This window comes from Capricornis sumatraensis, chromosome 1, assembly GCF_032405125.1.
Source record: "Capricornis sumatraensis isolate serow.1 chromosome 1, serow.2, whole genome shotgun sequence".
Classification (NCBI taxonomy): domain Eukaryota; kingdom Metazoa; phylum Chordata; class Mammalia; order Artiodactyla; family Bovidae; genus Capricornis; species Capricornis sumatraensis.
The window spans coordinates 242,980,736-243,008,352 of record NC_091069.1 but is presented as its reverse complement, the minus strand read 5'-3'; the positions used below and the strand labels follow the sequence as shown (position 1 = coordinate 243,008,352).

Genomic DNA, 27,617 nt, shown 5'->3' with positions numbered 1-27,617 from the left:
TACTGGCCAGCACAATAGCCACTGGCCATTTGTAGCTACTGAGCACTTGAAATGTATCTGATGAACTAATTTCTTAATTTCATTTTAATTAACTTTTTTAAATTTTAAAAACTGATGCTTTTAAAAACTTTTAATGTGCATGAAACAATTCAAGTATATGAATCTATTTTTTCAACTGTAAGTTTTATGAAAACTACAATTAACTTTTTTACAGTTCAAGTATTTGCATTGAAAAATTAGCTTCCAAATTGAGATGTATTGTAAATGTAAAATATACTTTGGATTTTAGGGGAAAAAGTGAAAACTATCTTACTGGTAAGTGTTGTTATTGATTACATGTTGGAATGATAATATATGGATGTGTGTGTGTGTGTGTGTGTGTGTCTGTGTGTGTGTATGCTCAGTCACTTTAGTCATGTCTGACTCTGAGACCCCATGAACTAGAGCCCACTAGGCTCTTCTGTACATGGGATTCTCCAGGCAAGAATACTGGAGTGGGTTGCCGTGCCCTCCTCCAGGGGACCTTCCTGACCCAGGGACTGAACCTGTGTGTCTCTGGCATCTCCTGCATTGCAGGCAGACTATTTACTGCTGAGCCACCAGGGAAGCCCCAATATTTGGATATATTAGGTTAAATAAAATATATAGTTAAAATTAATTTTTTATGTTTCTTTAAATGTAGTCATGTATGGATGTGAGAGTTGGACTATAAAGAAAGCTGAGTGCTGAAGAATTGATGCTTTGGAACTGTGGTGTTGGAGAAGACTCTTGAGAGTCCCGTGGACTGCAAGAAGATCCAACCAGTCCATCCTAAAGGAGATCAGTCCTGGGTGTTCATTGGAAGGACTGATGTTGAAGCTGAAATTCCAATACTTTGGCCACCTGATACGGAGAGCTGACTCATTTGAAAAGACCCTGATGCTGGGAAAGATTGAGGGTGGGAGGAGAAGGGGATGACAGAGGATGAGATGATTGGATGGCATCACCGACTCAATGGACATGAGTCTGGGTGAACTCTGGGAGTTGGTGATGGACAGGGAGGCCTAGCGTGCTGCTGTTTATGGGGTTGCAAAGAGTCGGACACGACTGAGCGACTGAACTGAACTGAAATGTGGCACTAGACAAGTTAAAACCATACATGTGGCAGATGCTATTTCTTTTTTCTCTCTGTTGCAGAACAGGCCCCGGTGATCTCTGCAACGAGTTTGGCCAGCCAGGTGCTCCTCGGAACCTGAGTGGCGGGGTGGGGCAGAGGTGCAGCTGAGGAGCGTGGGGCCCAGGGAGGTCAGCTCTGCTGGTCAGCTGCTCTCCCCGTCTGTGGCCTTTCCTGGCAAGAGCCTCCAGGCTTTCTTGGTCTTCTGCTTCCATACTCGCCTAGCAGATTTCCCTTAGCACACATTAGCCAGTCTCTTCCTGGGGTTTTCAGCCAGACACTCTAAAACAGATCTGATCAGGATTTGCAGGGAGTGGCCCTCGTCTCTTCAGAATCCCTTCAAGTCACTCCTGAAGTCACCATCACCAGCACTGGATTTGGGTTGGGCTGGGGCACTTGAGTCTTCGTTAAACTGGGATTCTGATGTTCAACCAGGATTGAGAAACAGGGCTTTAGGTCTTTTAGGCTTCTGCATGGCCAGTGAGTGGAGAAGGGCATGGCAACCCACTCCAGTATTCTTGCCAGGAGAATTTCATGGACAGAGGAGCCTGACAGTCTACAGTCTAGGGAGTCGCAGAGAGTGAGACACGACTGAGTGACTAAGCACACACATGGCCAATGAGTAAACATGAGTCAGTGCTGCACACTCCTGATGGAGAGGAAAGCATACTTCCTGGGATCTGTGCACTCCAGTAGCTGGAAGAATTCCGTTGACACAGTCAACAAATGTTTAGTGAGGATCTAATACGCACTGGCTGGGCATTGTTCTAGACACCAAGTGTGTAGCATTGAGGCAAATACACAAATCCCCTCTCTGCCAAAGCATACTTCTTAATGGGAAGTGGGGGGATAATAAGCCAAATAAAAAAGAAAGATACATAGTATGGTACAAGCTGGCTATTCTCACGAGAAAGCCAAACCAGAGGAAGCAGTAAGGAGTGTATGTGTGTATATATTAGAAGGGCAGAGACATTTGGATGGGGTAATCACAGAGAGAACATCTAAAATGTTACATTTACAGGAAGGGAGCAAGCCTTGAGAATACAGGACTCGGGGAGAGTTTTCTAAGTGAGAGAATCCCTCTGTCCTTGGAATTCTCTAGACAAGAACACTCAAGTGACCTGCCATTCCCTTCTCCAGGGGATCTTCCCGACCCAGGGATCGAACCAGTGCAGAGCCTGTACTGCAGGCAGATTTTTTACCATCTGAGCTACCAGGGAAGTGTAATCATTTATTAACACATATATACAAAATCTAGAAAAATGGTATGGATGAACCTCTTTGCAGGGCTAGAATAGAGACACAGACAGAGAATAGATCTGTGGACACAGTGGAGGAAGGGAGGGTGGGATGAACTGAGAGAGTAGCATGGAAACACACATTCCCATATGTTAAGTAGATAGCTAGTGGTAGAGGCTGCTGGCCAGTGCCCTGTCCCAGCGGCACGCCAATGCTGACCCATGCCTCTGCAGGAGACCCTCAAACACTCCCAGAGGAGTCAAAGAATACACAGTTGTTCTATTTTCTTGCTGGATTTTGACTTGTTCCTTTCTTACAACTCTGTCATCTTCCAAGTCACACGCATTATCAACCAGAATCTTTGGAACATCATCAGTGCCTTTAACTTGCAGAATTGTTCTCTCGGATCATATGTATCTTTAAATGTGGACTGTGGTGTGTTGGAATAAAGCAAAGCCTTGTCCATGTTTCATGTACAGATCCCTCACCACTATAAATGGTCTGTTTCTATAGTATCCAAGATTTCACACATATACTGTTGTACATCTACTTTAACTTACTTTCTATAAGAATCTTATATTGTAGGACTATATTTTCAACCAAGATTCCTTGAATAGTGTATAATGAGAGTAAAAAAGAATAGATAGCTACTGGGAAACTGCTGTATGATACAGGGAACTCAACCTGGTGCTCTGTGATGACCTACATGGGTGAGACGGGGGATGGAGTAGGAGAGAGAGTCAAAAAGGAGGGGATATATGTATACTTAAGGCTGAGTCATATATGGCAGAAACCAACACAACATTGTAAAGGAATTACCCTCCAATTAAAAATAAATTTTTAAGAGAAACTCTTGTTTCACAAAACTTATTGCAACCACACTCTTACACTAGAATGTTTATGGATTTTCTTCATGATAATCACAAAATTATGAGAAAGGGGTATCCTGAAGAAATAAAAATATGGCAGGATCATAAACCCTGAATGCTTTTTGCCCTGAATTAAGTGAGGACTCTTCCCTGAATCCTAATTTGGAAAATCAGAAAATTCTAACAATCACTGAATGTGGTTTTGTTTTTCTTAGTTATCCCGTCTTCCCTCTGTACCTTGAGCTGATCACAGCACTCTGGATGATTAGGTTGGACTTCACATCAAGAAAATTAAAAAAATATGCCCCACTTCTTAGAATAATGGAAATAAAAACAAAAATAAACAAGTGGGACCTAACTAGCTTAAAAGATTTTGCACAGAAAAGGAAATTATAAACAAGGTGAAAAGACAACCCTCAGAATGGGAGAAAATAATAGCAAATGAAACAATGGACAAAGGATTAATTTCCAAAATATACAAGCAGATGATACAACTTAATACCAGAAAAAAAAACCACAACCCAATCAGATAGTGGGAAAAAGACCTAAACAAACATTTCTCCAAAGAAGACATGCAGATGGCTAACAAACACAAGAAAATATGCTCAACATCGCTCATTCTTAAAGAAATGCAAATCAAAACTACAATGAAATATCACCTCACACCAGTCAGAATGACCATCATCAAAAAGTCTACAAACAATAAATGCTGGAGAGGGTGTGGAGAAAAGGGAACCCTCTTGCACTGTTGGTGGGAATGTAAATTGATACAGCCATTATGGAAGACAGTATGGAGATTTTTTTTTAAATTAGGAATAAAACCAGCATACAACCTAGCAATACCACTTCTAGGCATATACCTGAGGAAACCAAAACTGAAAAAGACACATGTATCCCATTGTTCCTTGCACACTATTTACAATAGCTAGGACATGGAAGCAACATAGATGTCCATCGACGGATGAATGGATAAAAAAATTGTGGTACATGTATACGAGGGACTACTACTTGGCCATAGAAAGGGAACACATTTGAGTCAGTTCCAATGAGGTGGATGAACCCAGAGCCTATTATACAGAGTGAAGTAAATCAGAAAGAGGAAAACAAATATCATATATTAACACATATACATGGAACCTAGAAAGATGGTACTGATGAACCTATCTGCATGGCAGCAAGGGAGACACAGACATAGAGGAGACTTATGGACAAGGGTACAAGGCAGGAAGGAGAGGGTGAGATAAGTGGAGAGAGTAGCTTGGACGTATACACACTACCATATATAAAACAGATGGCCAGTGGAAATTTGTTGTATTACTCAGGGAACTCAAACTGGGGCTCTGTAACAATCTACAGGGATGGGAAAAGGTGGGAGGTGGGAGGGAGGTTCAAGAAAGAAGGGACATATATACACCTATGGCTAATTCATGTTGATGTATGGCAAAAATCAAACCAATATTGTAATGCAATTTTCCTGAATAACTGAATTTTTTAGTAAAGAAAAAAAAGTAAATGTGCATTCTCTGAATTGTTAAATACTCATTAAAAACAAGTATTTCATCAGTTGATCAGCCCAAACTGCTGTGTGCCCCCGCTGCTGGGGCCCTAATATCCCTTCTCAGTCCCAGAGAAGGCTTTCATGTTCGCTTTCAGTCTGGGTCTGTTGCCCAGCCTCTGTGTTCTTGGGCTAATGCTCGGGCTTCCGTTCTGCTTTTGTTTGCAGACTTACAAATAAATGCTTGGCCCTCTCAACAACTGCAAATCAGGGATCAGGAAAGCAATCATGCACATGAATTCATTCATTCATACTTTTTTTGAGTGCATGCTAGCATGCATGGTTCCAATACACACAAAAAGTGGACTCTACTGAGCAGACAGACCATAAATAAGTAGATATGCCAAGTGATCAGTGCTGTGAGAAGAATGGTAGGTAAAGGGGCTGGAGAGCAGGTGATGCTAGTTCAGAACAAGTGGTCAAGAAAGGATCTTTGTGACAGACCTTATTTTCTTGGGCTCCAAAATCACTGGGGATGGTGACTGCAGCCATGAAATTAAAAGACGCTTGCTCCTTGGAAGAAAAGCTATGACAAACCTAGACAGTGTGTTGAAAAGCAGAGATGTTACTTTGCCAACAAAGGTCTGTATAGTCAAATCTATGGTTTTTCAGGTATGGATGTGAGTTGGACCATAAAGAAGTCTGAGCACTGAAGAACTGATGCTTTTGAACTGTGGTGCTGGAGAGGACTCTTGAGAGTTCCTTGGATGGCAAGATCAAACCAGTCAATCCTAAATGAAATCAACCCTGAATATTCATCGGAAGGACTGAAGCTGAAGCTGAAACTCCAATACTTTGGCCACCTGATGGGAAAGCCATCTCACTGGAAAGGACCCTGATGCTGGGAAAGATTGAGGGCAGGAGGAGAAGGGGACGGCAGAGGATGAGATGGTTGGTTGGCATCACTGACGCCAATGGACATGAGTTCAAGCAAACTCCAGAGACAGTGAAGGACAGGGAAGCCTAGCGTGCTGCAGTCCATGAAGCTGCACAGAGTCGTACATGACTGAGTGACTGAACAGCACAGGCGTATGAGATGTAAGCAGACCAGAGTTGTGGGCAGAGCTGGGGAGACATGGACCTGGGGGAAGCCTTACAAACAGGCTGATGAGAAATTCAGCTCCTCCACGATTACCTGAACTTTCTCTTGTGTGTTCTCAAAGGTTAAACCACCAACTCCTGGAGATCCTTACCTGGCTACTCCCTGGACAAGCCATGCCTTCTGTGGCCACTTTTGTGTAAAGCCTTATGGTGACTTCCAGCTGGGCAGCCGCTGCCCCTCCTTCCCTGCTGCTGCCCACTAACTGGTGAGCTCTCCTTTTCTTCCTACCTTCCTATGTGAGGTTACCTGAAGGATGATTTCTCATTTTAAACCTGTGAGGGCTCAAATGACTGGCAAACCTGGCTGACTGTCCTGGGTGGACTGCTCAGAGTGACTTGCAGTGACAGCCTGGGGAGACCCTGGAAAGGGACCTGTCACTCCCATGTTTACAGTCAGTCATTCACTCACTGATTAAGGGAAAGGGCCCTTGATCTTACTTTAGTCTTTGTTGACTGGAGTTTTTTCTTTCAACAATCTTTACTATGTTTTTTAATATGATTTTATCTGAATAAATTAAAGGTAGGTGAGAGAGGTGATATGGATCACATGGGGAGAGGACAGCTGTGTATATGACAGACAGAAACAGATCAATTGAAATAAGTCAACCACCAATTCAGCCAGTTTTTCTCAAGGAGGAAAAAATTATCACAAAATTACAATTACCGGATACAACTTTTAGTTCTAATCGGTCAGAAACAATCTTGATTTCTTCTAAGTTGCAATTTTTAAAACTAGTAATAAGACTGAATAGCTTGGGTTATAAGATTTTATCTACCTAAAAAAGGATGCCTTATAGAAGGCTTTATTGTTGTTCAGAAGTATCAAAGTATTTTTATACAGCTTCAGTGTTTATCATACAAGCCCTCAGTAGATAAAGGTCCTCTAGGTTTAAAAGTTAATCCCAACATACAGAAGGAAATACGAGATACCGTGAGGTTAAGGCTCAAAGGCAAATGTTTACAAAGCCCACATGATACACAAGACTCAGAACCCGGGTCTTTGTCAAATGCCGGGTACCTACCCCCACTCCAAGAAAATATTTAAATAATGACTGAAATAATTTATGCACATCAATAAATTCATGTACAGTTTTAAAGTTTTTTGAATTCAAAATATTTTCATTTGAAAATTTAAAAAATTTGTCGGTAACTATTCTAATGGCATCCATAGAAACTAAAAATGTAACAAGAAACAGGTAAAATTAAATAATATATTTTATTTAATTCAATACATCAAAAATATTAACATTTCAACATGTAATCAATAATAAAATGTATTAACAAAACATTTATTTTTTTTGTACTAAGTCTTCAAAATCTGGTGTATATTTTGTACTTTCTTAATTTGGGTGCTAAATTTTCATTCAAAATACTTGCGTTTAGACTTCAAAAAATTTACATTTGCCAGAGACAATTAACATACCCAAGTTATTCTGAGCATACTTAAAAGTTTTCCAGTAACTGAACTGAGAATCTAAATTAATTAAAATTTTTAAAAATCAGAAATTCAGTTCCTAAGTTATGCTGACCACATAATTCAGGTGCTCAAGATTCACAAGTGGTCCAGGGCTGTAGTTCTGGCAGCACTGATTTAACAGGCCACAAAGATGTTGGCTTAGGGTATTGCTTTTAACAAAACGGTGTTCAGAGCAGATTGTTTTTAATCTTCTCTCAAAACTACATAACTTTCTTGTAGGTTAAAACATCCATTGTTCACATCAACATTTTATACATAATTAAAATTTTTCTTAATTTTATTTTCTCATAAGATGCATGTCTTCTAGTAAACTTTAAACCATAATCAGATTTTATGGATAAATGCTTCCTGCTGAATTATGAAGAGACTTATAACAATATAAACTCTAAAATTACCCAATCAGTCATGTCTCCTTCAATGCAAACAATACCACACAGTGTTAAACCAACCCCTAAAACCAATGACCAAAAGGAGATCCCACTATATTTTTACAAAGTAGTGATTAAATATTTATTTAATATTTATTTAAATGGAACAATTCCTGAAAGTAAAAAAGTAAAAATATTTGTATGCTCATGATTTAGTTCTCCAGTCTACTTCATGATTTCTTTACAAGTAGTGTGTTTAAAAACTAAATGTTATATACGTTTAGGTGTTAGACTGAAGCTATAAAATTTCCTTTTTCACTTAAACCCTTGAGATTATAAAATTTCAAGTGTGATCCTTGAAATGATAAAAGCCATTGATTAAAACAGATGCTCAAATTTTTACCAAAGTGAGTAATTAATCCTGTGCTCAAGCTGTTGCAAAAGTGGAAAAATATTCAAATGCTGGCACTGATGAAGTGTGTATCAAGGTGAGGTGGTGTCACCTCCTATATCTTGGCACTCAGGTTTTGGGCTTGGTCCCTCAGCTCCATTTTTGCAACTGCTGAGAGGTGGACTTCGTCAGGCCCATCTGCTATGCGCAAAGTCCGTGTTAGGGCATACCTGCAAAAACATAAAGAACAGAGTGTCAGGACTTATCATAGAGAAACCTGATGCTTCAACAGTCACTCTAACTCTAAGCCAAGGTTATTAGTGTTTGAAATCTCACCAAGACAGTGATAAGAAAAATTGCACAGGGAAAATCAAGAAAAGTAAGCCCAAGGGCTTGTGAAATGTCATTTTAAAGTCCTCACTTTGGGAGTGGAATCTTACATGGCATGGTGCAGTGGGCTTAATCTCATTCTTGGTTTGCTGTAGGTACTAGAAGTTGCTAGGAGACATCTTGGGTAAGCCACAGGCCATGAAGAATATATAACTTTTATATAATATAAATATATAGTACTATATGTTCAGTTCTTTCTTATTAAAAATTGATGGGGGAAAAACTGACGGGGCACCAGATTCTTATCTTTAGTGTGACAGAGAAGGTGGTATCATGTCCAGTGGTGAGTGTACCTTCTTGATCTCAGCACTCACCATGTAGACACAATGTGTTGGCTGGCAGGAATGGCCGCAGTCTGGCCACATCTATGGGTGTGGGTGGTAAAGCATCCTCAGTGCCTACCTAAGCCTGGCTCTGGGCCCTGCTTTGACCAGCTCTGCTCCTGTCCTCCTTCCTGTTCCAGGGTGAACTCTTATGAGTTATTTACAGTCCAGGAACCCTCAAAGCATCCTCTCAGGGAAAAAGTGAACACAATTGAGGGAAATGACAATTGTAATCATAAAACTATTTATTGATACAGAGATCTATTGTAAAGTACCTATATTACCTCAGTTAGCTTTCAATTAGGCTTTAAAGTAAGTTAGTTATTTTTATTTTCTTTGTAAATAGTATCAAAGCATCTGCAGATATTTAACCCCAACACCATTAAATATAGATGATGATTAGATGACATGTTAGTCAGGGGGTCCCAGGTGGGGCTAATGGTAAAGAAACTGCCTGCCAATACAGCAGACGTAAGACATGTGGGTTGGATCCCTGGGTTGGGAAGATCCCCTGGAGAAGGGCATGGCAACCCACTCTGGTATTCTCGCCTGGAGAATCTCATGGACAGAGGAGCCTGGCGGGCTATCACCCATAGGGTTGCAAAGAGTCAGACATGACTGAAACTACTTAGCACACAGAACTCACATGTTAGCCAGAGGGTAATCCTGGGAAATACCCGCAGCTCCACACACTTGGATGGCCCGGTCAATAATTTTGCAGACGGCACGGGGGGCAGCCACTTTAATCATCGCAATCTGTATAAACAAGATGTAAGATGAATGTTCTTTTCTCAGACAATATGTGTGACAGAATTTGATCTAGTCTGTATTTTCTCTGTGAAAAGAAACAAGAGAACTTTTCCACACTCACCACTGAAACAGGATTTTTGACGAGAGCCAACAAAGACCCGCTAATGCAGCCATTAGGCCATATTTCAGTCAACATAGACCTTCTGGAAAGAAATACCTCATCCAAATTACATTCTATTATTTATAACTTGCCTTGCCTTGTTTGCAGAAGGATTTCAGGCAGCTGATAAATGATACTTATCATGTTAGGGATCATAAAGAGGTAAAGAGTCTTCACTAATCATTTTCCTTTAGCAGTGTCATTGATTTTTTTAAACAATTGATTTATTTTTTACTGAAGGATAATTGCTTTACAGAATTTTGCTGTTTTCTGCAAACCTCAACACGAATCAGCCTTAGGTATACATATATCCCCTCCCTTTTGAACCTCCCTCCCATCTCCCTCCCCATCCCACCTCTCTAGGTTGATACAGAGCCCCTGTGTGAGTTTCCTGAGCCATACAGCAAATTCCAATTGGCTATCTATTTTACATATACTACTGTAAGTTTCCATGTTACTCTCTCCATACATCTCACCCTCTCCTCCCCTCTTTCCATGTCCATAAGTCTATTCTCTATGTCTGTTTCTCCACTGTTGCCCTGTAAATAAATTCTTCAGTACCATTTTTCTAGATTCTGTATATATATATTAGAATATGGTATTTATCTTTCTGATACACTTCACTCTGTTTAATAGGTTCTAGGTTCATCTACCTCATTAGAACTGACTCAAATGTGTTTCTTTTTATGGCTGAGTAATATTCCACTGTGTATATGTACCACAACTCCTTTATCCATTCATCTGTCGATGGACATCTAGGTTGCTTCCGTGTTCTGGCTATTGTTAATAGTGCTGTTTTTATTGTAAATAGTGCCATACACAAAGATAAATTCAAAATGGATTAAAGACCTAAATGTAAGACCAGAAACTATAAAACTCTTAGAGGAAAACATAGCCACAATGCTTGATGACATAAATCAAAGCAAGATCCTCTATACCCACCTCTTAGAGTAACGGAAATAAAAACAAAAGTAAACAGGTGGGACCTGATTAAACTTAAAAGCTTTTGCACAGCAAAGGAAACTATAAGAAAGGTGAAAAGACAACTCTCAGAATGGGAGAAAACAATAGCAAATGAAACAATGGACAAAGGATTAATTTCCAAAACATACAAGCAGATCATACAACTCAATACCAGAAAAACAAACAACCCAATCAAAAAGTGGGAAAAAGACCTAAACAGACATTTCTCCAAAGAAGACATACAGATGACTAACAAAAACATGAAAAGATGCTCAATATTGCTCATTATTAGAGAAATGCAAATCAAAACTACAATGAGATATCACCTCACACTGGTCAAAATGGCCATCATCAAAAAGTCTACAAACAATAAATGCTAGAGAGAGTGTGGAGAAAAGGGAACCCTCTTGCACTGTTGGTGGGAATGTAAATTGATACAGCCACTATGGAAGATGGTATGGAGATTCCTTAAAAAACTAGGAATATAACCACCATATGACCCAGCAATCCCACTCCTAGGCATATACCCTGAGGAAACCAAAACTGAAAGAGATACATGTATCCCCATTGTTCACTGTAGCACTATTTACAATAGCTAGAACATGGAAGTGTTGATTTTATAGTTATGCTCTTATATAATTATGCTCTTATTCCAAATAAGCCAGAAACAGATGACAAGAAGGACTTTCTATGAAACATTTCTATGTGGCAGCATAGTGCTCTGCATTCTACATCAACTTGGTTATTCTTCATTGGAACTCTAGGTCATAGGCAGATTAGTTAGATACTTTGCTCAAGGTCAAGAGGTTGACAGAAGGTGACATACCGGTACAATTCCAAGCCTGTATAAAGTCTAGTATTTTCCTACTTTTTGTTGCAGCATCTTGAGAAAGTTGAAGATATTCTTCATCCTGAAAATCTTTCCCTAAAGCAGCCCAGTGAAAGGAAAACTGGCAAATGACATACATTTATAATCTTTAAACAAAAATCAAATGGAAGCTTCCAATATTCTGAGTGCCCTCCAGTCGCCATGAAACCTGGAATGCCCAAAGTGTGGGAGAAACGTGACTTGGCAGATGGTGGTCCAAAGGTTCTCACCTCTTTCTTAGCACCAGCGCTGCCCAGAGTATCAATGCTGTGAGCAGCTTTCAAAGTCAACAAGCGGATCTCCTCAATGGCAATGCGGCTTTCAGCAATCCAGTGAGCTACTACCTCCTGGAGGGGAACAAAGGGCAGCAGAAGAAGGAGATAAGCTGGTGTCTGAGGTCCACATATAACACATGAAAACAACCTATTCTATATATTAATATTTTTAAATGGAAGACTTAGTTTGATATAACCACCCAGCCATATACACAGTATTTGGTATGGCTGCAGGTAACTTTGGAAGATTTAAAAAAAAAATTTATTTGCTCATAAAAATAATTTATTTTGGATATTCTGGTGTCTAAAGTCAAGACAGCCAAACTGAGCAACTGTCTTGTTGCCAAGACTCTCCATACTGGCTATTTTAAATGCTAACTGCATAGCCCCATTGAAACTTGTTAAGTGTAAGGTGGTGGATCTGCTTATAGACAGTCTACATAATTCCCAAGACAATTTCAGTGAGAATGGTCCAGCAGTCCTTCGTTGTACTATTATTTATTTAGTAAACATGACTTTTTCTTTGGTGAACAGTTCTATGAATTTTAACACATTCATAGATTGGTATAACTACAATCAAGATACAAAACAGTTTCATCTTCCTCCCAAAATTCCCTTATGCTGCCCCTTAATAGCCCTACCTCTAACCTGTAGAAACCACTGAATGGTTCTCAGTTATTATGTTGTTGTTGAGTTATGTCCAACTCTTTGCGATCCCATGGAATGCAGCATGCAGTCCTTTGAGCACTCATGTCCACTGAGCTAATGTCCATTGAATACTCACATCCATTGAACTAATGATACCATCCAACCATCTCATCCTCTGTCACCCCCTTTTCCTCCTGCTCTCAATCTTTCCCAGTATCAGGGTCTTTTCTAATGAGTCAGCTCTTCACATCAGGTGGCCAAAGTATTGGAGCTTCAGCTTCAGCATCAGTCCTTCCAAAGAATTTTCAGGGTTGACTTCCTTTAGGATTGACTGGTTTGATCTTGTTGTCCAAGGGACTCAAGAGTCTTCTCCAAAACCACAGTTCAAAAGCATCAGTTCTTCAGCTCTCAGCCTTCTTTATGGTCCAACTCTCACATCTGTACACAACTACAGGAAAAACCATAGCTTTGATTATATAGACCTTTGTCAGCAAAGTGATGTCTCTGGTTTTTAATATGCTGTCTAGGTTTGTCAGTTATTATACTATTGCCTTTTTCCGAAGGTCATATAAATGAATTCTTTAGCATGTGTTCTTTAGAGGCCAGCTTCCTTCACTCAGCATAATTCATTTGAATGTCATCCAAATTGTTCTGTTTATCAACTGCCCATTCCTTTTTATCAGTGAGTAGTATTCCACTGTAGGGATGTACCACAATTTGTTTAACCATTCACCTGTTGAAGGACATTTGGGCTGTTTTCAATTTTTGGTGATTATTAAAGAGCTCCTGTAAATATCTGTATATGAGTTTTTGTGTGAACATACCTTTTCATTTTTAAAAGCAAATACCAGGAGTGGAGTTGTTAGGTCATCTGGTAAGTACTTATAAGCTGTCAACATTTTCCAGAATGACTATGCCATTTTACCTTCCCACCAGCAGTATATGAGAGTTCCAGTTATCAGCACTAGGTATAGTGAGTACTTTTAAGTTTTAGCCATTTTCACAATGTGCAGAGATATCTCATGGTGGTTTTAATTTGTATTTCCCTAGTTGCTGATGTCAGAGAAGGCAATGGCAACCCACTCCAGTACTCTTGCCTGGAAAATCCCATGGGCAAAGGAGCCTGGTGGGCTGCCATCTATGGGGTCACACAGAGTCGGACACAACTGAAGCGACTTAGCAGCAGCAGCAGCAGCAGCAGCAGCAGTTGCTGATGTGTTTGTCTGCCATCTATACATTCTGTATTTCTCTGTATTTATTAGGCTTCTTTCACTACTTTTATAATTTTTGGCATATAGATAGCATACATATTTTGTTATATGTGTACCTATTTTCTTTCTTAGTCTATTGTAAAATGGTATTCAAAAAATTTCAGCTTCCAAATGTTCACTGCTAGCTAGTGGTAAAGAACCCACCTGCCAATGCAGGAGCTACAGGAGACGTGGGTTCAATCCCTGGGTCAGGAAGATCTCCTGGAGGAGGGCAATGGCAATCCACTCCAGTATTCTTAACTATGGACAGAGGAGTCTGGTGGGTTACAGTCCATAGGGTCATAAAGAATTGGACATGACTGAAGTGACTTAGCATGCAGTATATAGAAATAAAATTAATTTTATATGTTGATATAATTCCGAGACTTTGCCAAACTCACTTATTTTTAGTTCTAGGAGGGATTGTTTGTTTTGTTTGGTAGATTCCTAAGGATATTATACACAATCATGTTGTCTGCAAAGAGGCACATTTTTATTTATTTTTTTCCTCAACTAGGAACTTTCTTTTTATTGTCTCACTGCAATGGCTAAGACTTCCTCTATGACGATAAAGAGCAATGGTGAGAGTAAACATCTTTTGTTCTCAATTTCAGGAATTAAAACACTCAGTCTTTCATTATTAAGTATGATGTTAGCTATAGAATTTTTAGATGGTCTGAATCAGGTTAAATAAATTCCTTTGTATCTCTAATATTTCATGAATAGATGCTGATATTTTGTCAGTTGCTGTTTTGTATCAATTGATATGATCATGTGGTTTTTCTTTTTAGGCAGTTAATATGGTAGATTACAATGAATAATTTTCTTAATGATTGACATATGAATATGAATCAGCCTTGTATTCCTGGGATAAACATCACTTGGTTGTTCTTTTTATATACTGCTAGATTACTCTAGATTTTTGCATCTATAGTGGTCTGTAGCTTGTTGTTTGGTAATTTTGGTCTCATAAATGAGCTGGAATGTGCTTCCTCTTCTTCATTTTCCTGGAAGAGATTGTGTAGAATTGGTGTTTTTTCTTCTTTAGTAGTTCATCAGAATTCACCACTGATACCATTTGGGCCTGAAGATTTCTTTTTTCAAGATATATTAAATTGTGAATTCAACTTATTTAATAGAAGCATTTAGGGTTATCTATTTCATATTCTTCCAACAACACAAGAGACGACTCTACACATGGACATCACCAGATGGTCAATACTGAAGTCAGATTGATTATATTCTTCACAGTTGAAGGAGAAGCTCTATACAGTCAATAAAAACAAGACCAGGAGCTGGCTGTAGCTCAGATCATGAACTCCTTATTGTACAATTCATACTTAAATTGAAGAAAGTTGGGAAAACCACTAGGCCATTCAGCTATGACCTAAATCAAATCCCTTATGATTATACAGTGGAAGTGACAAATAGATTCAAGGGATTAGATCTGATAGACAGAGTGCTTGAAAAGCTATGGACAGAAGTTTGTAACACTGTATAGGAGGCAGTGTTCAAAACCACCACCAAGAAAAAGAAATGCAAAAAGGCAAATGGTTGTCTGAGGAGGCTTTACAAATAGCTGAGAAAAGAAGAGATATGAAAGGCAAAGGAAAAAAGGAAAGATATATCTATCTGAATGCAGAGTTCCAAAAGATAAGAAAGCCTTCCTAAGTGAACAATGCAAAGAAATAGAGGAAAACAATAGAATAGGAAAGATTAGTGATTTCTTCATGAAAATTAGAGATACCAAGGGAACATTTCATGCCAAGATGGGCACAATAAAGGACAGAAACAGTATGGACCTAACAGAAGCAGAAGATATTAAGAAGAGGTGGCAAGAATACACAGAACTATACAAAAAAGAACTTCATGATGCATATAACCGTGATGGTGTGATCTATCACCTAGAGCTAGACATCTTGGAGTGCAAAGTTGAGTAGTCCTTAGGAAGAATCACTATGAATAAAGCTAGTGGAGGTGATGGAATTCCAGTTGAGCTATTTCAAATCCCAAAAGATGATGCTGTGAAAGTGCTGCACTCAATACACCAGCAAATTGGAAAACTCAGTAGTGGTCACAGGGCTGAAAAAGGTCAGTTATCATTCCAATCTCAAAGAAAAGCAATGCCAAAGAATGTTCAAACTGCTGCACAATTGCACTCATCTCACATGCTAGCAAAGTGATACTCAAAATTCTCCAAGCTATTCTTCAACAGTACATGAACCAAGAACTTCTAGATGTTCCAGCTGGATTTAGAAAAGGCAGAGGAACCAGAGATCAAATTGCCAACATATGTTGGATCACAGAAAAAGCAAGAAATTTCAAAAAACATCTACTTCTGCTTTATTGACTATGCTAAAGGCTTTGACTGTGTGGATCACAACAAACTGTGGAAAGTTCTTAAACAGTTGGGAATACCGGACCACTTTATGTACCTCCTGAGAAACCTGTATGCAGGTCAAGAAGCAACAGTCAGAATCAGACATGGAACAACAGATTGGTTCAAAATTAGGAAAGGAGTATGTCAAGGCTGTATTGTCACCCTGCTTATTTAACTTATATGCAGAGTACATCATATGAAATGCTGCCTGGATGAAGCACAAGCTGGAATCAAGATTGCAAGGAGAAATATCAATAAACTCAGATATGCAGATGGAACCACCCTTAAGGCAGAAAGTGAAGAGGAACTACAGAATCTTTTAATGAAGGTGAAAGAGGAGAGTGAAAAAATTAGTTTAAAATTCAACATTCAAAAACTAATATTGTGGCATCCAGTCCCATCACTTCATGGTAAATAGGTGGGGAAACAATGGAAACAGTGAGAGACTTTACTTTGGGGGGCTCCAAAATCACTGCAGATGGTGACTGCAGTCATGAAATTAAAAGACATTTGCTCCTTGGAAGAAAAGTTACAGCAAACCTAGACAGTGTATTAAAAAGTAGAGACATTACTTTGCCAACAAAGGTCCATATAATCAAAGCTATGGTTTTTCTAGTAGTCATGTATGGATGTGAGAGCTGGACCGTAAAGCATGCTGAGCACTAAAGAATTGGTGGTTTTGAACTGCGGTTTTGGAGAAGACTCTAGAGAATCCCTTGGACTGCAAGGAGATCCAACCAGTCAATCCTCAAGGAAATCCATCCTGAATATTCAGAAGGACTGATGCTCAAGCTGAAACTCCAATACTTTGGCTACGTGATGCAAAGAGCCAACTCATTAGAAAAGACCCTGATGCTGGGAAAGACTGAAGGCAGGAGGAGAAGGGGACGACAAAGGATGATATGCTGGATGGCATCACTGACTCAACAGTCATGAATTTGAGCAAGCTCTGGGAGATGGCGAAGGACAGGGAAGCTTGGCGTGCTGCAGTCCATGGGGTCACAAACAGTTGGACACGACTGAGTGACTGAACAACAACAATTTCATATTCAGTGAGCTTTGGTAGTTTGTAGGTTTTTGAGGAGTTGGTCCATTTCATCTAAGTTGTTAAATCTATATGATCGGCATACATGCCTGAGGGTGTGTTTCTCAAGCTCCAGACCTAGAGTGAAGGAGACTCTACTTAAGCTTCAGCACCAGTCCCCATTCTCTAGTTTAGCCTTTCCCAGAGAACTTTAGACAGTAGTTTAGAGAATACCTGCACAAATTAAGAAACTCATGCTTCCAAAGACTTCTGTTTCTAGGAAGATGGAATAGATGTACTTTCCCCTATTCCTTCAACAAAGTACAAACCAAAAATGGGCACTGTCTATAAAACAAGCATAACAAGACTCTGAAAGGTAGAGAGAAGAAGGTAGACTGCAAGGGACTTTTGGACCAGAAAAAGAACATGACATTAAGTTCCCTGGATTTTCTCTTTGTCTCATATATCCCAGACTTGGAGCTGAAGAAGCCAGCAACTTGAAAATGCCAATGAGCACAGACCAAAATCAAATGAAAGAGAGCATCAACAAAAGTCTACTGTCTATAGCTGAAGGACTGGGAAAGGGCAGCTAGAAAGACAGAAAACTTAGAGAATAACCACTCTATCTATGCCAAATACCACATAAAAAAATCATTGGCCCCACCCCAACTCATGCCAACACAGGCTTCCACCATTCTGAGTGCTGTAATGAGGTACCTCAACACCCCGTCCAGGGTGGTATCAGACAGTGCCAAGTAAGGAGTGACACCAGGAACAAGTTCTCTCCCTTTTATGATGTCAGTGGGGACCACTCAGTGATAATACATCTCTCTCCTCAGGTATCAGTGTAGGTGGAGTGGGAACCTGGACTTCTACCTACTGGCAGAGGTAGTGCAACCCTTTCCTCTAACTGAGTACTGCCAGATAAACCCAGCTAAAATAGAAAGTTTAAATAAGGTCTCAAAATATATTATGAAAATGTTTAGGTTTTAATAAAAAATCATTTGTCATGTCAAAACCCAGGAGGTCTGAAAATGAATGATTATGTGAACACTGAGGTGACAGAGATGTTATAATTTCTGACAAATACTTTAAAGCAACTATAATAAAAATGCTTCAATTAGTAAATGTAAACACAGTAGAAACAAATGAGAAAATAGAAAGTCTCAGTAAAGAAATTTAAATATTAGTAATGAAACAGAAGAAATAAAGAACCAAATGGATATTTTATAACTGAAAAATATAACAATTTAAATAAAAACCTTGGTGAATGGGCAGTGGATGGTTTAGCAAAATGGAGGAGACAAAGGAACAAATCAATGAACAGTAAGATAGGTCAATAGAAATTGATCAATCTAGACCACTGAGAGAAAATAGAGCAAAAAATTCTTTCAAAGACTAGCATTAGGGACATGTGAATTATAACAAAATATCTAACATTCATGACACTGGAGTCTGGGAGATGAGAAAGAGGGCAAGACTGAAAAAACACTCAAAGAAATAATGGCTGAAAACTTCCCAAATTTGGCAGGAGACATAACTTATAGATTTAAGAGGCTGAGTAAACCTAAAGCATAATAAATCCAAGAAACCCATGCCAAGACACATCACAATTAAACTTCTAAAAACTAAAGACAAAATCTTAAAAGCAGCCAGTGAAGAATGAAAATATATGCATATGCCAGGAGGAAATGGCAGGATATTTTTCAAGTGCTGGAAGGAAAGAATTGTCAACATAGAACCTTATACTCAGTGAAGATATCCTTGTTGTTCAGTCGCTCAGTTGTGTCTGACTTTTTGTGACCCTCCTTAAGGAGGAGAAATCAAGACAGTCTTAGATAAAGGAAAACAGAGAACACTTACCTAAAGACCCTAAATAAGAACAGCTAAAAAAAGTCTTCTAAACAGAGGGGTTAAAGGGGAACCTAGGAAAATCAGGAAGGAATAAACCATGAAAAGAAAAATATGGCTACAGAAATTGGTTTTTCTTTTCCTCTTGAATTTTCTACACTATGTTTGATGTTTAAAGTAAACATTTTAATACTATGTGATGTTATTCTACATGTACATAGAGGAAATATTTAAAACAATTATTTTATAAATGGTGGAGGTTAAAGGGCAGTAAAGTTTCTTCATTCAAACTGGTCAAATGATGATACCAATAGATTAGTGAGATATATACATACATATATTAATATATGTATTATTATTATATATTATATGTATTTATATTATAATACCCAGAGCAACCTCTAAAAGAGTTTACAAAGGGATACAATCAGAAACATTCTAGATAAAGCAAAGTGGACTTCTAAAAGTGTTAAATTAACTGATTGGAAGGCAGGGAAAAAAACAGAAACTAAAAACAAACATGAAATGGCAGCCTTAAGCACTAGCCTCAATCTTATTACAGACAATGAACTAAAAAATGTGACCCAACTAACTGTATGTCATCAAGAAATTCACTTCAAATCTAATGATATTGGCAGGTTGAAAACAACCTACCAAAAATGAAAAAATATATCATGCAAACATTAATCAAAGGAAAGCTCCTGCTTTCCTATATTAATATCAGCTATATTAACACCAGATAAAAGTAGACTTCAAAGTACTGAGAATTACTTGGAGGTCAAAGCACAGAGACAGAGAAAGTCATTATATAATGATAAAAGGGTAAATCCTTATGAAGTCATAGCAATCCTAAATGTGTAGGCATCAAATAACTGAACTGCTGAGTAAGTAAATAAAAAACAGAAAGAACTGAAAAGAACAGTAAACAAATCCATAGTTCTACTTGAAGACTTCAACACCCCTCTCTCAACCATTGATAGGACAATTAGAAAACCAGCAAGCATATAGAAGAACTCAACAATAACATCAACCAACAGGATCTAGTAGATATTCACAGAACACTCCACCCAACAAAAGCAGAATCTACATTCTTTTCAAGTATCCATAAAACACATAATAAGATAAGCCATATTTTAGTCTATTACGCCAACCTCAACAAATTTTAAAGAACTGAAATAATACAGAATTTGTTTTGTGACCACAATGGAATCAAAAATAGCAAGATAACCTCTAAACACTTGGAAATTCAGTAACACATTCTCGTGACCCACTTCCATGTATCAAAGAGAAATTTCAAGGGAAATTGAAAAATACATTGAATGGAATGGACATGAAAATACAATACATACAAATTGTGGGATACAAATAAAGCAGTACTGAGAGGAAAATTTACAGTGCTAAATGCATAGACTAGAAAAGTGGAAAAGTCTAAAATCTATAATCCAAGCTACCATACCAAGAACCTAGAAAAACAGAGCGAAATAAATCTGAGGAAAGCAAAAGAAAAGATATGATAAACAGCAGAAATCAATAACACTGAAAACAAAAGAGAAAATGAAACAAAGATCTTGTTAATATTAACTCATAACATATCAATTATTATATTGTATAATTTTATATGTTAATAGTTAATATATATTCTTTGAAAAGAGCAATAAATTTGACAGACCTCTAACTAGACAGACAAAGAAAGGAAGGCACAAGTAAACAATTTTGTATCCTTTAGGGGATATCACAGAAGACTTTGTAGACATCAATAGGATAATAGGAGAATATTATGAACAACTCTTTGAACAACTCTTTTTGCATTACTATGAACAAAGCTAGTGGAGGTGATGGAATTCCAGCTGAGCTATCTCTAATTCTGAAAGACGATGCTGTTAAAGTGCTGCATTCAATATCCCAGCAAATTTGAAAAACTCAGCAATGGTCACAGGACTGGAAAAGGTCAGTTTTCATTCCAATCTCAAAGAAGGGCAATGCTAAAGAATGTTCAAACTACCACACAATTGAGCTCAATTCATACGCTAACAAGGTTATATTCAAAATCCTTCAAGTTAGGCTTCAATGTATGTGAACCAAGAACTTCTAGATGTACAAGTTGGATTTAGAAAAGGAAGAGAAACTAGAGATCAAATTGCCAACATTCATTGGATCACAGAATAAGTAAGAGAATTCAAGAAAAAGATCTGCTTCATTGACTATGCAAAAGCCTTTGACTGTGTGGATCACAACAAATTGTAAAAATTTCTGAAAGGGATGGGAATACCAGACCACCTTACCTGCCTCCTGAGAAACCTGTATGCAGGTCAAGAAGTAGCAGTTAGAACTGGACATGGAAAAACAGAATGGTTCATAATTAGGAAAGGAGTATGTCAAGGCTGTATATTGTCACTCTGCTTCTATGCAAAGTACATCATGTGAAATGCTGGGCTGGATGAAGCACAAGCTGGATTCAAGATTGCTGGGTGAAATATTAACCACCTCAGCTATGCAGATGATACCACCTAATGGCAGAAAGTGAAAAGGAACTAAAGAACCTCTTGATAAGGGTGAAAGAGGAGACTGAAAAAGCCAGCTTAAAACTCAACATTCAAAAAACTAACATCATGGCATCCGGTCTCATCTTTTCATAGCAAATAGAAGGGGAAAAAGTGGAAACAGTGACAGATTTTATTTTCCTGGGGTTCAAAATAACTGTGGATGGTGACTGCAGCCATGAAATTAAAAGATGCTAGCTCTCTGGAAGAAAAGCTATGACAAATCTAGACAGCATATTAAAAAGCAGAGACGTCACTTAGCTGACAAATATCCATAGAGTCAAAACTATGGTTTTTCCAGAAGTCATGTATAGATGTGAGAGCTGGACCATAAAGAAGGCTGAACGAAGAAGAATTCATGCCTTCAAATTGTACTGGAGAAGATTCCTCAGAGTCCCTTAGACAGCAAGGAGATCAAACCAGTCAATCCTAAAGGTAATCAATCCTGAATATTCATTGGAAGGACTGATGCAGAAGCTCCAATACTTTGGCCACCTGATGGGAAGAGTCGACGTACTGGAAAAGACCTTGATGCTGAGAAATACAGAGGGCAGGAGGAGATGGGGGCGATACAGGATGTAACAGTTGGATGGCATCACTGAGTCAGTGGACATAGGTTTGAGGAAACGCTGGGAGATAGTGAAGGAAAGGGAAGCCTGGCATGATGCAGTGCACAGTGTCACAAAGAACTGGACATGACTTAGCAACTGAACAACAACATGTTTGCTACAGTACATTGTTTCAGTGGTGGATATTTTGATCAGTTTCCCTATCACAGTGATGTTCAACATGGTAGCCAATAATCATATGGAATGTGAAATATGTTTAGTCTGAAACAAGATGTATTATACATGTGTGAAATGTACATCTAATTTAGAAGAATCAGTTTTTAAAAGAATGTAAAATACCCACTAGTAATATTTTTATATTGATTTCATGTTGAAATGATAACATTTCAGATATATTGGATTAAATAAAATGTATTATTAAAATTAATGTCATCTGTTTCTTTTTACTTTTAAAAAATGTAGCTACTAGAATATTTTCAGAGAAGGAAATGGCAACCACCTCCAGTATTCTTGCCTAGAGAATACCAGGGACAGAGGAGCCTGGTGGGCTGCCATCTATGGGGTCACACAGAGTCGGATATGACTGGAGAGACTTAGCAGCAGCAGCAGCAGCAGGGAATTTTAAATTACATTTCTGGCTTACACTATTTATTTCTGTTGGATGGCACTGTCCTAGATGTTGAAACCAAGCTCTGAACTGACAATGTCAAACAAAACTCATCAGCAGTCAGTGTCTTTTTTTAATGGCTATCCAACTAGGTAACAACAGACTGGTTCCAAAATGAGAAAGGAGTGTGTCAAGGCTGTATATTGTCACCCTGCTTATTTAACTTATATGCAGAGTATATCATGCAAAATGCCAGTCTGGATTAAGCACCAGATGGAATCAAGATTGCCGGGAGAAATATCAATAACCTTAGATGTGCAGACGACACCACCCTTATGGCAGAAACTGAAGAACTAAACAGCCTCTTGATGAAAGTGAAAGGAAAGTGAAACAGTTGGCTTAAAGCTCAACATTCAGGAAACTAAGATCATGGCATCCGGTCCCATCACTTCATGGCAAATAGGTGGGGAAACAATGGAAACAGTGAGAGACTTTATTTTCTTGGGCTCCAAAATCACTGCAGATGGTGACTGCAGCCATGAAATTAAAAGACACTCCTTGGAAGAAACGCTATGACCAACCTAGACAGCATAGTAAAAAGCAGACTTGACTTTGGCAATAAAGGTCCATCTAGTCAAGGCTATGGTTTTTCCAGTAGTCATGCATGATGTGAGAGATGGACCATAAAGAAAGCTAGTGCCAAAGAATTGATGCTTTTGAACTGTGGTGTCAGAGAAGACTCCTGAGAGTCCCTTGGACTGCATGGAGATCCAACCAGTCAATCCTCAAGGAAATCAATCCTGAATATTCATTGGAAGGACTTATACAGAAGCTGAAACTCCAATTCTTTGGCCACCTGATGCGAAGAACTGACTCATTTGAAAAGACCCTGATGCTGGGAAAGACTGAAGGCAGGAGGAGAAGGGGATGACATAAGTTGAGATGGTTGGATGGCATCACCGACTGGATAGGCATGAGTTTGAGCAAGCTTCAGGAGTTGGTGATTGACAGGGAAGCCTGGTGTACTGCAGTCCATAGGGTTACAAAGAGTCAGACATGACTGAGTGACTGAACTGAACTGAATTGGTCAAACTAGGCGATTATAACTTCATGAACAAACCACTATATGCAATTACTTCTTAGCTTTAGAATAAAGGAAAGTGGTCCTAGGTGGATCTTTACAGGCCCTCAGTTCAGTTCAGTTCATTTCAGTTGCTCAGTCGTGTCCGACTCTTTGCGACCCCATGAATCTCAGCACGCCAGGCCTCCTGTCCATCACCAACTCCCGGAGTTCACTCAGACTCACGACCATCGAATCAGTGATGCCATCCAGCCATCTCAACCTCTGTCATCCTCTTCTCCTCCTGCCTGCAATCCCTCCCAGCATCAGAGTCTTTTCCAATAAGTCAACTCTTCGCATGAGGTGGCCAAAGTATTGGAGTTTCAGCTTTAGCATCATTCCTTCCATAGAAATCCCAGGGCTGATCTCCTTCAAAATGGACTGGTTGGATCTCCTTGAAGTCCAAGGGACTCTCAAGAGTCTTCTCCAACACCACAGTTCAAAAGCATTAATTCTTCGGTGCTCAGCCTTCTTCACAGTCCAACTCTCACATCCATACATGACCACAGGAAAAACCATAGCCTTGACTTGACGGACCTTTGTTGGCAAAGTAATGTCTTTGCTTTTCAATATACTATCTAGGTTGGTCATAACTTTTCTTCCAAGGAGTAAGCGTCTTTTAATTTCATGGCTGCAATTACCATCTGCAGTGATTTTGGAGCCCCCCAAAATAAAGTCTGACACTGTTTTCACTGTTTCCTCACCTATTTCCCATGAAGTGATGGGACCAGATGCCATGATCTTCGTTTTCTGAATGCTGAGCTTTACACTAAATTTTCCACTCTCCACTTTCACTTTCATCAAGAGGCTTTTTAGTTCCTTTTCACTTTCTGCAATTTGATCTCTGGTTCCTCTGCCTTTTTGAAAACCAGCTTGAACATCTGGAAGTTCATGGTTCACATATTGCTGAAGCCTGGCTTGCAGAATTTGGGGCATTACTTTACTAGAGTGTGAGATGAGTGCAATTGTGCGGTAGTTTTGAGCAAGGGCTTCCCTGATGGTGCAGAGGTTAAAGCGTCTGCCTGCAATTTGGGAGACCTGGGTTCGATCCCTGGGTAGGGAAGATCCCCTGGAGAAGGAAATGGCAACCTACTCCAGTATTCTTGCCTGGAGAATACCATGGATAGAGGAGCTTGGTGGGCTACAGTCCATGAGTTGCAAAGAGTTGGACACGAATGAGCCACTTCACTTCACTTTGAGCATTCTTTGGCATTGCCTTTCTTTTGGATTGGAATGAAAACTGACCTTTTCCAGTCCTGTGGCCACTGCTGAGTTTTCCAAATTTGCTGGCATATTGAGTGCAGCACTTTCACAGCATCATCTTTCAGGATTTGAAATAGCTCAACTTGAATTCCATCACCTCCACTAGCTTTGTTTGTAGTGATGCTTTCCAAGGCCCACTTGACTTCACATTCCAGGATGTCTGGCTCTAGGTAAGTGTGAGTGATCACACCATCGTGATTATCTGGGTTGTGAAGATCTTTTTTGTACAGTTCTTCTGTGTATTCTTGCCACCTCTTCTTAATATCTTCTGCTTCTGTTAGGTCCATACCATTTCTGTCCTTTCTTGAGCCCATCTTTGCAGGAAATGTTCCCTTGGTATCTCCAATTTTCTTGAAGAGATCTCCAGTCTTTCACATTCTGTTCTTTTCCTCTATTTCTTTACATTGATCGCTGAGGAAGGCTTTCTTATCTCTTCTTGCTATTCTTTGGAACTCTGCATTCAGATGCTTATATCTTTCCTTTTCTCCTTTGCTTTTTGCTTCTCTTCTTTTCACAGCTATTTGAAAGGCCTCTCCAGACAGCCATTTTGCTTTTTTGCATTTCTTTTCCATGGGAATGGTCTCGATCCCTGTCTCCTGTACAATGTCATGAACCTCATTCCATAGTGCATCAGGCACTCTTATCAGATCTAGTCCCTTAAATCTATTTGTCACTTCCACTGTATAATCATAAGGGATTTGATTTAGGTCATACCTGAATGGTCTAGCGGTTTTCCCTACCTTCTGCAATTTAAGTCTGAATTTGGCAATTAGGAGCTCATGATCTGAGCCACAGTAAGCTCCCAGTCTTGTTTTTGTTGACTGTATAGAGCTTCTCCATCTTTGGCTGCAAAGAATATAATCAATCTGATTTTGGTGTTGACCATCTGGTGATGTCCATGTGTAGAGTCTTCTCTTATGTTGTTGGAAGAGGGTGTTTGCTATGACCAGTGCATTTTCTTGGGAAAACTCTATTAGTCTTTGCCCTGCTTCATTCCATATTCCAAGGCCAGATGTTCCTGTTACTCCAGGTGTTTCTTGATTTCCTACTTCTGCATTCCAGTCCCCTATAATGAAAAGGACATCTTTTTGGGTGTTAGTTCTAAAAGGTCTTGTAGGTCTTCATAGAACCATTGAACTTCAGGTTGTTCAGCATTACTGGTTGGAGCACAGACTTGGATTACTGTGATACTGAACGTTTTGCCTTGGAAACGAACAGAGATCATTCTGTTGTTTTTGAGACTGCTTCCAAGTACTGCATTTCGTACTCTTTTGTTGACCATGATGGCTACTCCATTTCTTCTAAAGGATTCCTGTCCGCAGTAGTAGATATAATGGTCATCTGAGTTAAATTCACCCATTCCAGTCCATTTTAGTTCATTGATTCCTAGAATGTCAACATTCACTCTTGCCATCTCTTGTTTGACGACTTCAATTTGCCTTGATTCACGGACCCGACATTCCAGGTTCCTATGCAATATTGCTCTTTACAGCATCAGACCTTGCTTCTATCTCTGACAGATGATCTAAGAATTAAATGGGTGCTCTAAGAAGGCGCCAGATTTATTTACTAGGAAAGAACTTTGATAAAGAACTTTTTGCTTTAGTGCCTGGAATAAATTAGAAGGCAGCTGGAAAGGATCTCCAGATTCAGGGAAGTGGAATGTTACTTTGACGAATTAAAAAAGGGAAAAAAAGCTAGCCCAGATTTTTATTTGACCTGTTCACACATCTCTTTAGCTCTTGCCAGATCATTTCCTTTATGCCAAATGCAAGAGGTTTTCAGAGAAGGGAGGCATATTTTTGAAAAGACCAGGCTTGTTATGCTTGCTACATTAAGTTTACAAAGTGGAAAAGAAATTTCTCTTTAGCACAGTATTAAAACATCTGTCATGAAAGCAGCACTTAAGGAGAGTGCTTTTGTGTGTTCAAGATGCCTGTAGGTAAACCTTTCTGTTCCTCCTTGCACCCCTCTCGGGGTTTGGGTGGCAATTTGAGAAGAGAAATGTTCATGAAGTGACGTTTGATGCCGTGAACAACTCTTTAGCTCTTACTCCAGCAGCATCGTGGAGTTGTATTTATGGCCTCAAACTTTCACATCATTTTACCTCCTCGAGTGCCCATCCAACAGTTGAACACTTGCCCTCACTGTTTACTAAAACGGTTTTCTACAAATTATTCCCAGGCATGTGCCATAAAGCACGCTATATTTTTTCATAAGAACAATGTTATAACTAAGTCATAGATTTGCTAAATAATATTTCATAAAAAAGAAAGCATGGCCTTTAAAAATTCTCGGTAAAAAATATATTGTAAAATATTTATAAGGTTATCACAAATGAACTTTATAACTCCTTGTAAAGTACAGTTGAGACAATCTTATAAAACGTACTAAAATATACATGTCCAGCAAACATGGATACAATTTACCACTACAAGTTTTACCTAACAGTACATGTTAGCAATCTTAAGTATTAAATATTT

The 27,617-nt window shown here is 39.0% G+C and overlaps 1 protein-coding gene across 1 annotated transcript in view; it reads right to left on the bottom strand.

Annotated features, from left to right (window-relative positions):
* Positions 1-7,162: 7,162 nt before the first annotated feature.
* The window catches only part of ACAD11 (acyl-CoA dehydrogenase family member 11), a 114,879-nt gene continuing 94,424 nt past the window's right edge, over positions 7,163-27,617 (bottom strand). The window contains exons 18-20 of the mRNA XM_068988579.1: positions 11,838-11,954; positions 9,513-9,622; positions 7,163-8,383 (exon numbers count right to left, since the gene is read on the bottom strand). Of these exons, the coding sequence (XP_068844680.1) occupies positions 8,269-8,383; positions 9,513-9,622; positions 11,838-11,954 (342 nt within the window). The 3' untranslated portion in view covers positions 7,163-8,268. The remainder of the gene's footprint in view (positions 8,384-9,512; positions 9,623-11,837; positions 11,955-27,617) is intronic.